A 13745-nucleotide genomic window follows, 5' to 3' on the forward strand; every position below is an offset into this window, starting at 1 on the left:
AGGGCTGATGGGAATAGAAGACATGTCTCTGTAGCGGGAGGGTCCTTGGCCAAGGCCAAGATACGGGAGTGGGAAGGAGCCTGTTTGCCTTTGGCACTGAGCCTGGGCCTGACAGCAGCTTGGCTTGTTTATCCTAGGGTGAGTGTAGCGTCTGATTTCACATGGCACCTAGGTCCTCACGCCATGTGTCTCCTGCATCCCTGGGAAGCAGCAGGGCAGTTCTCCAGGGATACATACATAGAAGACATGACAGAGGTTCCCTCTCAACTCCAGGCTCTGTGGGACAGCCTGCTAACTCTGGCTGCTCCTAAGGGGAATCCTGACACTAGGCAGAAGCTGCTCTGGCCTGGCCTTGTCTCACCTGGAACCCTTGCCTTTCAACTATAATGTCAATCAGGGCCCAGTCCTCAGGACTCTTGTCAGGCTGTGGAACCAGGGGCCTAGCTTGCTGACTCCAGTCCTGGGAGCTCTGGCCTTTGAGGCCATGTAGGGTATGTCTGGGTGTTGAGTCTGTCTCTAGGACCCAGGTCTTGCCCTCTGTGGAGGTAGCACTAAGAAGAGACCCTCAGATGGGCAGTGGTGGTGCATGCCTTTAGTCTCAGCACTCCAGAGGCAGAGGCAGGCAGATCTCTGAATTTTAGGCCACCCTGGTCAACAGAGTGAGTTCTTGGACAGAGAAACCCTGTCTCAAAAAATCAAACCAAGCAAAAACAAAGCAAACAGAAAACAAAAGAAGCAGTCCTCTGAGAAGGTCTAAGCTTATAGGCATCCATCCCACCATGGTGGTGGCCCTTCCTGCCTTAGGACCCTTGGGCCTCTGCAGGTCGCAATGAGCAAGAGGCACACCGAGAGACTTGGAGTGGCTGTGGAATTCCATAATGACAAGTGAATTTAGTTCAGAGACCCTCAGGGGAGGGGAGAGCTAGACAGTACCTGCAATGGAACCTTCTGGGTAGGCTCCCTCAAGGTCTGGTAGGTTGAATGGCACCTCCCCCTAGTGGTCTCCAAGGAAACCACAGCTCACTCTGTACAGGCAGGTCCACCCCCACCCGCAACCCCCTCTGTAAGGTGATGGAAGTCATGGGCGATGCCTGCCTCCCTCGCCTATCACCTAGTGGACAGCGTAGGCTATCAGAGGAGTCAGCCAGACAAGGCTGTCCCAGGATTCCGTTTCTGACACTGGAATTTCTGCTTTGAGCTATGACAAGAAGCAGAGATGTGGATGTCTTTCCCTTCCCTTCCATCCTCCCACATGTCTTTCTGAGTGACTACTGCATACTGAGAACCAGGGTAGATTCCAGGATAGTCTGTGTGTACAAAAAAGGCTCTGGCCAGGAGGCAGCTCAGCTCCGGGCCCAAGGCATGCCTCTGGGTTCCAGCCTCCAGTCAAAATGGGAAAGTTTGGACTGGAGGATTCCCAGGGTTGTCTGGTTTATTGTTGTAAAAGTCCTGTTCTGACAGGATCTGTGGCTGGCAGATGGTTTGCACTCTCTGGGCCTCTCTTTCGTCATCTGTAAAATATCTACTATGGCAGCTGTCCTGCTGTTTTGCACAGACCATGTAAGGGCAGAACCCAAGGTCTCTTCTCATCCATGAGCACTACGCAGAAGCAGAGCCCAGCTCTTGTTCTTCAGCTCCATCCTCCCTCAGCCAGCGTGACCTGAGACCTTTTTGGGACTGGGGCCATAGCTGGAGGGCACACAGCCCAGGAGGAGGTTCTTGTTTTCAACATCAAAAGGGCCAAGCATGTGGTAACTGCCAAGCAATGACCCAGTGCAGAGGGAGACGGGGGACTTAGTATGCAAAGGCCATGGAGGTAACTCCTGTAGCCTGCCGGACAGACAGGAAGGGTAAAGACTCAGGAAGTATTCCAACCCACACAAAATGGGCATCTGTGATTCAGGGTCTACCCCCACCCCCCATTTAATAGTGAGAGTGTTAAGTGGGTACATGTACCTGTGTGTGCACAAGGGTGTGCCCATGCAGATGCGTGTGCATATCTGCGCACATGTGTACATGCATGTGTTCATGGGCTCTTGGCGGGTTGCATGTGTTTGGCTGAGGTGCTGGTGGCTGGGCTGTGAGGGTCAGGGGCTGTATGGAGAGGAAGTAAAAGAAGCTGTTGAGTTGAGTGGCCGAAGACTGAGTCGGTGCCTGGATGGGCTCCCCGAAGAGAGCAAGGAAGCAGGCGAGGATGGGGATGGTGACAGAGCATATGGGGGCTGAGCTGGTGCTGACAGAGAGTGGCCTTAGTGGCGCTGCATGTGTCAAGAAGTTCAAGTGCATCTGAAGACTAGTCCTCAGGATGGCGAGGAAGCCTGACAGCAGCTCTCTAAACAGAGACTGATGGACTCAGAAAAGATGAATGGCAGAGTAGCCGAGTTAGTAAGGAGGCCTCTTTAAGCCTTGGGAACGAACTTGCCAGGAATCTCCCAAGGTAGGAGAGAAGTCGGCATTTCTGGGCAAAGCAAGTTACCGGAAGCCCAAATGTGCTTAATAATAATAATGATAGGCCGGGCATGGTGGCGCACGCCTTTAATCCCAGCACTCGGGAGGCAGAGGCAGGTAGATCACTGTGAATTTGAGGCCAGCCTGGTTTATAAAAGTGAGTCTAGGACAGCCAAGGCTAACATAGAGAAACCCTGTCTCAAAAAAAAAAAAGATGATGATATTATTATTATTATTATTATTATTATTATTATTATTATTATTATTATTATTATTATTATTATTATTATTATAAGTATTAGTAATAATAGCAGTAGTACATCAAAACAACAAACAAGGGGTGCTGGAGAGATGGCTCAGAGGTTAAGAGCACCACCTGCTCTTCCAAAGGTCCTGAGTTCAATTCCCAGCAACCACATGGTGGCTCATAACCATCTGTAATGTGATATGGCGCCCTCTTCTGGCTTGCAGGAGTACATGCAAGCAAGCACTGTATACATAATAATAAAACAACAAACAAGCCAAAACCAGGTGTGGAAAGGCCAAGTGTACACATTCTGAGTACCACCCTAGCTTAGTCTGTTAAGAGCTTCTTCGTCACTGTGACAGAATAGCTGACACAAACAACTTTAAAAATGAAAAATCTGAGGCTGGAGAGATGGCTCAGAGGTTAAGAGCACTGCCTGCTCTTCCAAAGATCCTGAGTTCAATTCCCAGTAACCACATGGTGGCTCACAACTATCTGTAATGAGATCTGGTGCCCTCTTCTGGCATGCAAGCATACATGCAGGTAGAACATTGTTAACATTAAAAAAAAAAAAATCTGGCTGGGCGTGGTGGCACATGCTTTTAATCCCAGCACTCAGGAGGCAGAGGCAGGTGGATCACTGAATTCAAGGCCAGCCTGATCTACAAAGTGAGTCCAGGACAGCCAAGGCTACACAGTGAAACTTTGTCTCAAAAAACACAACAAAAAACAAAAATAAATCTGGCCGGATGTGGTGGCACATGCCTTTAATCCCAACACTCGGGAGGCAGAGGCAGGTGGATCGCTGTGAGTTCGAAAACAACCTGGTCTACAAAGCAAGTCCAGGGCAGCCAAGGCTACACAGAGAAACCCTGTCTCAAAAAACCAACAAAACAAAACAAATGAAAATTTTGTTTGACTCATGGTTTCAGAGGTTTTGGTCTAGGGTCCAGTGGCTCCATGCCTTCTGGACTGTGACCAGGGAGAGAGTTTCATTGTAAGAGTCTGATGACAAGAGGTGCTTGCTTTGTGGTGGCCAGGAATCAAAGAGAAGGAAGAGACTATGCTAGCAGCTTCATTTCTTCCCCCTCTGCTCCCAGCCTATAGCTGATGGGATGGCGTGGCCCATCTTCAGGCAGGCAGTCCTTCCTCAGTCCTCTCCAGAAGCATTCTCACAGGCACACGCAGAAGTGTGCCCCCTCGCTAGCCTGGGTGCCTCTCAGTCTGTTCTCACAGGCACACGTAGAGGTGTGCCCCCTCACTGCCGGAGTGACTCTCTTTTCATGTTGGCAGATATTCTAATTCCATTTCTGCTGTTGTGAGAAAATACCCTTGCAGAAAGCAACTTATGGGAGAGATGGTGAATTTCAGCTTACAATTCCAGGTCACAGTCCGTCGTGTTGTGGAAGTCAAGGCAGGAACTTCAAACAGCCAGTCATCTCATGTCCACAGTCAAGAGCAGTGAGTCATGAACTCATGCGTACTTGATTGCTTTGCCCAGCTTGATCTCTCTGGGTCTTCCTGCCTAGGGAATAGTGTCGCCCACAGTGGGTTGTCTGGGATGATCCTCAGACATGGCCACAAACCAACCCAATGTAGACAGTCCCTCACCGAGATCCTTCTTCCCAGGTGAGTCTAGGTTGTGTCAAGGTGACAAAGCTAGCTGTAACAACAGCCAAGGTGACAAAACTAGCCGTAACAACAGCCAAGGTGACAAAGCTAGCTGTTAACAAGTCAAGGTGACAAAGCTAGCCGTAACAACAGTCAAGGTGACAAAGCTAGCCATAACAACAGTCAAGGTGACAAATCTAGCCGTAACAACAGTCAAGATGACAACCATTACACCCACCATGCATGAAGACCTGGGTTCCATAGTCAGTGCAGGAAAAAAAACAACAGCAACAACAACAGTAACAACAACAAAACCTTGTTTTTAATTTTAAAATAAGTTTGATGGCTCAGTGGCTGAAGGCATTAGTTATTGTTCCAGAGGTCCAGGGTTCAATTCCCAGCATCCCCAAAGTGGCTCACAACCTCTATAACTCCATCCCAGGGGACCTAACGTTCATTCTGGCCCATAGTGCACAGATCTATCCACAGGCAAAACAAGAAGAAGAAGAAAGAGAAGGTGTCCAAGGACCAGCAGCGTTCCATCACATGGGAACCTGGAAACCACGCCCCCTAAGCAGAGGATATGGCGTCATAGGGCAGCAGCAATGTGGGGAAATAGCTGAGGTTGGAACAAGAGGGGGCAGGGCGCAAGTGGGATGCTATTGAGACAGGAGCCAGTGGTGGAGGTGGCACACCTTTAATCCCAGCACTTGGGGCAGAGGCACATGAATCGCTAAGTTCAAGTCCAGCCTGGTCTACAGAGCTAGTTCAAGTCCAGCCTGGTCTACAGAGCTAGTTCCAGGACAGCCAGGGATTCACGGAGAAACCCAGTCTCAAAAAACCAAAAGAGAAGAAGAGAGGGAGGGAGAGAGGAAGAAAGGCATTCATGACGTAGGGTAGTGTGGAAGAATCAGAGTGAAAACACTCATGGAAAGCATTAGTCCCTCAAAAGTGCACACAGGACAGTACAGAGGGGCTGTCGCCAGGGAACTGTCACCTCCATGTGACAAAGGGACTTCCGCCTCGTTCTCTCGTGTGCTGTCTGAGTATCCAGAACTCGAGGTCAGTTCTGAAGGCCGGTTCTGAGTTGGGGTAGCTAACCACCTCTGTCTCCCACCACCCCAGGAGTATGAGGAGCGCCTGGCCCGCCTGAAGGCTGACTACGAGGCAGAGCAAGAGTCTCGGGTCAGGCTGCAGGAGGACATCACTGCCATGCGCAACTCATATGACGTGAAGCTGTCCACGCTGGAGGAGAGTCTGCGCAAGGAGAAGGAAACAGGTACGCTCTGCCCTGGGGCAGCATGGGAGTCCGCCTCCTGCTTTCCCTTCTAGCACAGGTGTGGGAAGGGCTCTCTGCCTGGTAGGCTCAGGTCTCTCTAATCCATACAACAATTCAGCCAGGCAGGTTCCACAGTTTCCCTCCTCCTAGAGAGAGGAAAGAGGCCCAGAGAGGATGGGTAGCTTGCCTTTGGCCACACAGCTGGGGAAGCAGAGTCAGGATTGCAATCTAGGTAGCCTGGGCCCAAAGCTGATATTGTCACGCAACACTGTCTCTGGTGCTCTGTCCGCAAGCTGGGCTACCTCTGGGCTTCTCAGAGGAATAAAGGGCCCCACGTAAAGAGGCCAGTTCCTGTCCCAAGTTTCTGCTTTCGCTAGTCACTTACTGTTGAGCCTGTCTGTAGTGACAATACTAGAATTTTTTTGTGTTTTTTTTTTTTCGACACAGAAAGATTATAAGACTATGTTTTCATTTTAATCCCAGGTGTGGGATATGGGGGCTGGCTTTGCAGTAGCTGACTGTGATTTGCCTCATGCTCTGGTAGGGGCGTGATTTTGGCCAGCTGTTGATAGTTTCTGCGATTGTGTGATGCTTAGAATTCTGAGGACTTTTCAGAGGGAATATAAATGCTAGGGCCTTGAGAGGCAGGGTGAGTTGTTGATGAGTTGTTGGTTGGTCAAGGTTTATTAAGTAGTCATGCACAAAGAAGAAACAACAACAACAAGAAGCCAAGTGGCAGTGGCACACACCTTTAATCCCAGCATTTGGGAAGCAGAGGCCTACAGAGAGGGTCCAGGACAGCCAGGCTACACAGAGAAACCATGTATTGAAAAACCAAAACGAAGAGGAGGAAGCAAATTAAATATCCTGATGGGAAGATCAAATTTGCTCCAAGGAGCTTGATGTCCCTAATCAGCAGGAAGTAGTCTAATGATAATGTCGCCCCCTTTCTGGCCCCTGACTTTATTCGGGGATCTCTTTCCTTTCCTCTCTATCTTTTTTATTTTAAAGATTTATTTATCTATTTATTTATTCATTTATTATGTATACAGTGCTCTGCCTACATGACAGAAGAGGGCATTAGATCTCATTATAGATGGTTGTGAGCCACCATGTGGTTGCTGGGAATTGCACTCAGGACCTCTGGAAGAGCAGTCAGTGCCCTTAACCTCTGAGCCATCTCTCCAGCCCTCTCTATCCTTTTTTCTCTCATATCTAGTGTTAGAGGGTTGAAAGGGTGGAAGAAAGAGGAGCCCACAAAGTAGTAAAGACAAGCTACGCCTGTCTGCTACCAAGGCAACCACATCCTGCAAGGACATTAGCAGGAATGTGTGTTTGTGTGGAAGTTTCTAGGATGTATAATTCAACCCTCCATGCTGCTGGGAGGGAGGCAGCTTCCTTCTCTTCACCCTGAGACTGGCAGAGCCAGGCTATTATTGGTGACAAGCTAGGTGTGTAGTCTGATGTTGGAGGTACTGCTGTGTGCCTGGTGCTATTGTGGGGGGGGGGGTCTTTACTTAAAACCTTCTACCCCTTTTGATAAGGTTAGATTCCCTGGATCATCACATAGCAGGTAAGGAAATTGAGGGCAGGAAGAGATTCTGTGTGTGCTGTGCTTCAGCACAGGGAGTCTGGACCCCTTTAGGGCAGTCCAGGACGTAAGTGACAACCTTTAATCCTTTAATTCCAGCACTTAGGAGGCCGAGGCAGGGAGATCTCTGAGTTCAAGGTCAACCTGGTCTACAGAGTGAGTTCCAGGACAGCCAGGGCTACACAGAGAAACCCTGTCTCAAAAAAAAGAAAGAAAGGAAGGAAAAAGAAAAAGAAATGGATGATGGATGGGCTGTAGAGGAGAGCCTTGAGGTCTGAACGGGGAGCAAAGCCCTGTCCAAATGGGGAGGGGAGACTCTCCTCCCAGTAGACACCCCAAAGAGGAAGGATGCACAGCTTCTAGCATCGTCTGCTCTTCTCACAGTTCCTCCAGTTTGAACATTAGGCTTCCACAAGGTCAATATTTTGTTTCTAGAACTCTAACACGCATCCAGCATTCATGTCTTCCAGGGCATCAGGCATAGTTGGTGGATTTAGAGGTGAATCTGGGGTCTTAGCTGAGTGCTTAGACATGAGGGGACCTCAGCCTGGGGTGGGCAGCGAGACACATGGAAGGGCCATTCCAGGCAGTGTGGTGAGAGCCCAGCCATCAGTGGCTGGGGAGCCAGAGAATGGCGAAGCCTCCATGCTGCTTAGGGATGGCTTCCTGGGAGAGGGGGGTGAAGGCAAGTAGGGCAGGGACGCAGAGATGGCTGACGTGGGATCTTCAGGGTTCTGTCTCAAGCTGGTCTCTTGAGACCCAGTGGGTACAGGGCTGTCTTCCCCTTGGGAGCCTGCCAGATGTTCCTGTTTGTTGCAGAGGCAGTTCTCAAGGCAGAGGTCCTCTATAGGACAGAGGTCATGTCCAGGGCAGAACTAGCCAATGGATCCGAGTGCTCACCAGCTTTGCAGTACGAGACTGCGGTGAAGCCCACCATCCTCTCCATGCCCGACGCGCTGCCCAGTGACGAGGTCACCAAGGGTCAAGCCCCCCTCACATTTGAGGAACTGCCCCATGTGGAGCCCTCCAGGTCAGAGATTTCTTTCGGGTCCAATGAGTCATCCACCCTCGAAGACTCCTCCACATCGGAGGCCTTCCCGGGACCCGAGGAGCTGGCCAATGTGGAGTTCTCCATGCCTGGTGTGCTAGCTGAAAACAGGTACTTCTCAGGTGAGTACCTCAGCCCCGAGGCTGCTGCATCTCCGCTGGAGGCAGAAAACTATGTGCAGGAGGACGAGCTGCCACTGCGGATATTGACGGGCCTGCAGGACCCTTTTGCTGAAGTGGAGGCTAAGCTAGCCAGACTCTCCTCAACTGTGGCCATGACAGACTCATCCCAGACAGACGTCTTCCAGACAGCTGAGCAGGTAGCTACTGTCCTATGGAGCAGGCAGGATGGGCTGGGAGCACAGGGGTCATTGTACACGGCAGGGCTGTTGGCCTCAACTGCTCAGCAGTGTCTACCTGTGTCCCCTCTGACTCGGTGACCTGTTTGGAGACCCTGCTGTCCTGTGGCCTGGGAAGGAGATATTGTCGGACACAAACTAGGAAAGCTGGGTTGGAGACCCCAGGTTATGTAAGGCAGGTTATGCTCCTTTGGCAGGAAGAGGGGTGATTTGTTGTAGCCATTCTGAGCTCCCAGCCTAAGAGGACTGGAGAGCCTGGGGCTGCCCTTCAAGACCACAGAGCTAGCCAAGTGTGATGGCACACACCTTTAATCCCAGCACTCAGGAGGCAGAGGCAGGCGGATCACTGTTAGTTCGAGGCCAGCCTGGTCTACAAAGTGAGTCCAGCAGAGCCATGGCTACACAGAGAAACCTTGTCTCAAAAAAATAAAAAACAAAACCAAAACCAAATGAGCAAAAAAACCCACAGGGCTTGGGTTTTCTCCTCTGTCCCTTCCTGACCAATCTCAGGTCCCTTCCTGTTTTTTTTTTTTTTTTTTAAATGTTCTTCTTTTCTCCCCATTTTTCTGTTTTCCTCATGTCAGCACATGTGTACACACGCACACACACACACACACACACACACACACACACACACACACACACGTAACAACACGGGCCTTTGAAATCCCAGCCCCCACTTCCATCCCAGCTGATGGTGCGACACCAGCCACTCGCCTCTCTAGACCAGTTTCCTCCTCCAAACTGTAGAGGTGCCAGCTTGTGCTTTGCCTGAATTAACACACAGAGCACATCTCGGGACACCATAGGTGCTCACCTGTGCCCTGTCTCCCCCACTTTCCTTTTCATCCAGTGGGCTGAGGAGGCCACGGGTGGGTCCAGAGCCCCCAAGGAGGTAAGGTGAAGTGGGTGTCATGGCAGTGATAAAGTAGAGGGGATTTCTGGCCCAAAGCATCCCTTTTATTCTCACTCATTTCTTTCCAAAAGCAGCCATCCTTGGACCTGCTGGAGCCCAGTGACGAAACCAAGTCAGAAGCTGAGGTGGCTGACAGCCTTCTCTTCGAGACTGTGAGTACCTGCCTGGCCCTCCCTTCTTGGGACTAGGTTGCCTTGCTTCCACACCCCCAGGCAGGTGCACCACGGCTGAACAATGTTAAGCAGAGGACTAGCACTCAGCACAAGGGTGATATGAATAGGCGGCCTTCTGTAGACAGAAGCACTGGGGGCCCTTGTCCTCCTGCCCTCTTTGGTTTTTCAAGACAGGGTTTCTCCGTGTAGCCTTGGCTGTCCTGGACTCTCTTTGTAGACCAGGCTGGCCTTGAACTCACAGAGATATGCCTGCCTCTGCTTCCTGAGTGCTGGGCAGGAGGCTAGGAGGCCATTGTCTTAAAGGAGCAAAGGCAGGGTGTGCACTGAGGACTAAGGCTGCAGGAAGACCTGGTGGTTGTAAGACACTGACAGGGACCTCCTGTAGGCCTGTGGCATCCAGTTCGGATACACTTTATCTTCTGCTTGGGACATAGTAGCAGACTAGGGGAGGGAGAGGAGACCTCAAAACCTCCACATCCCCAGGCAGGTGCCCTATGGTTTTTCAAGACAGGGTTTCTCTGGGTAGCCTTGGCTGTCCTGGACAGGAAAAGGATGCTACGGTCAGTGTATATTTTTGAAAAGCTTATCCTGCCTCCTTGGGGACTCAGGAGAGGAGGCTGGGAGGCTATTTGGTGAAGGTAATTGTAGTGAGAGTTAGATTGAGTGCAAAAAAAATTTTTTATAGCTTGCTATAAGTTGTGTCCCTATTATGTTAAATCCATAATGATCTGACATCTGAACTCCTCCCCCTATGTCCTATTCATGTGTGTGCATGTTTTACATGTATGTGGGCCCATGGCTGCAGGTGCACATGTGCGCACATGCATGTGGAAGCTTGAACTTGATGTTGAAAAGCATCTTCACCTTACTGAGAATGGGGTCTCCCTACCAACCGTAGAGATCACCCACAAGGCTGGTCCCAGTCACCAGCTCGCTTGGTGGGGTCCGCTGTCTCTGGCCTTCTGAGGCTGGGACTACAGGGAATTTACACGTGTTCTAGAAGGCTAAACTGTAGTCCTTATGCTTGTAACCACTGAGCAATCCAGCCCCTGACACAGGGAGCTTTTGGAGCACCCTGCAGCTCAGAGCTTTTCAGATTTCTTTGACACTAGATTTTAGACTTCGGAATTAGGGCGCTCAGCCTGCGTGTCTGAGCCAGAGGCGAGCTATGCAGTTTCATTCATGACTCCTTCCTGTCTTGTTTCCTCTGTGTCCAGGAGCCTGATCTAGGCCTGAAAGTGGCCGAGGAGGTGGTGTCTGAGGCAGAGCCTGGTGTGTGGATGGAGCCTGAAGCCCACATGGCCCAGGTGGCTGAGGTGGCCCAGCCTCAGCCTTTGATGGCCATGGCAAGCGTGCGAAGGGAGAGTGGAGGTGTGGAGGCAGCTGTGTTGACCGAGGAGCTGCAGCCTGTGGATCAACAGCGGGTGCTGGCTCGGTGAGCACCAGGGGTCAGGGGTCAGGAGCCTAGGGGATGATGGGAAGAACCTTGGCCAAGGCTGGAGGTTGAGGAGTTGTGGCCCAGGCTGGGGTGAGGTGAGATCCACTACTCACCCTCTACTGAGCGCACAGCAAGCTCCTCCCCGCTGCAGTGGGGAAGGCGAGGTGCTACAGCAGAGCAGAGCTCTCAGACCCGGAGCTGCTGTGGACACCAGTTTCTGCTAAGTCACCTGCTGGGATACAGCTGTTCCTTAAAGGAGGATTAAAAACTATTGGGCACCACCCCTTTGCTGAGGAAGCCCTTAGGACACTTCTTAAAGTTCTGAGCGAGCAGCTTTAGCCCTTTGCACCACTCTGTGAAGGGGGTCGTGGGGAGCAGGTGGCGGCAGGTGCCTGCAGACCAGCGGGCTCTGTCCCACGGGCTTTCTCCCCCTGGCCACAGCCTGCAGTTGCTGGAGCAGCAGGTGGTAGGGGGTGAGCAGGCTAAGAACAAGGACCTAAAGGAGAAGCACAGGCGGCGTAAGCGGTACGCAGACGAGCGCAAAAAGCAGCTGGTGGCCGCGCTGCAGAACTCGGACGAAGACGGCGGAGACTGGGTGCTGCTCAACGTCTACGACTCCATCCAAGAGGAAGTGAGGGCCAAAAGCAAGCTGCTCGAGAAGATGCAGAAGAAGGTGAGGCCCTTCCCCCCGACCCCCGCCATGGCCCAGGTGGGCATCAACCTCACAAACAGCTGGCAACCCTGTGTTCCTCATGCGAGCATTTAAGTGTCTGCGTGCAAGCATTTAAGTGTGTCTCTTCTGATTCTCCAGAATAGGGCGTGGTGGCTGGGGCGGCGCGGTGGGACCGTGCATACAGGAGGCGCTCATTACATGCTGGAAGGGAGGGTTGTACATAGTGGGTCAAGGCTCAGAGGGCTGGATGCAGTGTTGATGGGGCCATGGGAAAGGGAGAGCTGGTGAGCAGCTGTGAGTGGCTGCGGGGGCGGGGGCCATTTGGGGACAGGTGCTGAGCTGCCTGTCGCCGCTCACCACCCGTCACACGCATCCTCGGCTCAGCTCCGGGCGGCGGAGGTGGAGATCAAAGATCTGCAGTCGGAGTTCCAGCTGGAGAAGATCGATTACCTGGCAACCATCCGCAGGCAGGAGCGGGACTCCATGCTCTTCCAGCAGCTTCTGGAGCAGGTGCAGCCGCTCATCCGCCGGGACTGTAACTATAGCAACCTGGAGAAGATAAGGCGGGAGTCCAGCTGGGATGAGGAGAACGGCTTCTGGAAGATCCCAGATCCCATCATCCTGAAAACCAGCCTTCCAGTAGGTCAGGCGCTTGGCTGCCCCGCCCCCGCCCCACCGCCCCGCCCCTGCTTCTTTGACAGCTTGCCACTTTGCAGAGGGACAAAGCCTGGCCTCTTCCTGCAAGCTGTGACTGCATTACAGCCTGGTGTCCCTGAGGCTCCAATGCATCGGGGCTCTGAGAAAGTGTTGTGCTATGGAGGTAGACAGGTGTGTGTGTGTGTGTGTGTGTGTGTGTGTGTGTAACTTCTGTGGGACTGTCATCTGTGACATGGGGACAGCCGTTCCCTTAAAGTTGCTGTGAGGCCTGTGATATGCTCAGGCATGTCAGTGCCTTAGAGCTGCCAGGGCACAGAGTACTTGGCTCTGTCACTGTTGTCATTCCATCCTTTGCCAGTCCCACAAAGGATCGTGATTAAAACTGGATCTCAAGAGCTGGGCGTGGTGGCGCATGCCTTTAATCCCAGCACTTGGGGGGCAGAGGCAGGTGCTGCGAGTTCAAGGCCAGCCTAGTCTACAAAGTGAGTCCAGGACAGTCAAGGCTACACAGAGAAACCCTGTCTTAAAAAAACAAAATACAGGCTGGAGAGATGGCTCAGAGGTTAAGAGCACTGACTGCTCTTCCAAAGGTCTTGAGTTCAATTCCCAGCACCCACATGGTGGCTCACAACCATCTATAATGAGATCTGGTGACCTCTTCTGTAGGTGTGCATGCAGGCAGAGCACTGTATACATAATAATAATGATGATGAAATAAACCTTTAAAAAAAAAAACCAAAATACAAAACAAAACAAAAAACTCATGCATGTGATCATCCCAGTATTTGGGAGATGGAGGCAGGGGGACCAGGAGGTCAAGGTCATTATTGGCTGCATAGAGAAGTGGTTTTACATGAGACTCTACTTCAAGAACAAAGCAAAACAGGGGCTGGTGGGATTGCTCAGTGGTTAGCACATGCTGCTCATGCAGAGGACCAGAGTTTGATTGCCAGCACCCCCATCTGGCAGCTCACACTGCCAGTAACTGCTGCTCTAATGCAATGTGACAGCTTCTTCTGGCCTTTGTGGGCACCAGGCATGCATATACTGCACATACATGCACACAGGCAAAACACTTACACACACAAAATAAAAATAAACTAGTAAATAAAGCCCAAAAAACTAAAGCAAAGAAAAATTAAACTGCATTGTCTAGGGTCAAGTTCACAGCCAGAGCAGTGAGTTATAATAGGACCATAGATAGAACCAGCTGTTCAAGGTTCAGTCTCTGCTTTGGCCATTGACCTCCTGTGTGATTTATGAAGACCACTGTCCCTCTCTGAGCTTTACCAAAGAAGGGGTTGGA

General features: G+C 51.4%; 1 protein-coding gene across 1 annotated transcript in view; it reads left to right on the top strand.

Annotated features, from left to right (window-relative positions):
- Nucleotides 1–13745, top strand: part of Kif17 (kinesin family member 17) — a 36616-nt gene that overhangs the window by 17512 nt on the left and 5359 nt on the right. The window contains exons 7-12 of the mRNA XM_051171645.1: nt 5432–5585; nt 7996–8543; nt 9570–9650; nt 10889–11106; nt 11551–11782; nt 12167–12425. Coding sequence (XP_051027602.1) covers nt 5432–5585; nt 7996–8543; nt 9570–9650; nt 10889–11106; nt 11551–11782; nt 12167–12425 — 1492 coding nt within the window. The remainder of the gene's footprint in view (nt 1–5431; nt 5586–7995; nt 8544–9569; nt 9651–10888; nt 11107–11550; nt 11783–12166; nt 12426–13745) is intronic.

This window comes from Acomys russatus, chromosome 29 (genome assembly GCF_903995435.1).
Source record: "Acomys russatus chromosome 29, mAcoRus1.1, whole genome shotgun sequence".
Taxonomy (NCBI): Eukaryota; Metazoa; Chordata; class Mammalia; order Rodentia; family Muridae; genus Acomys; species Acomys russatus.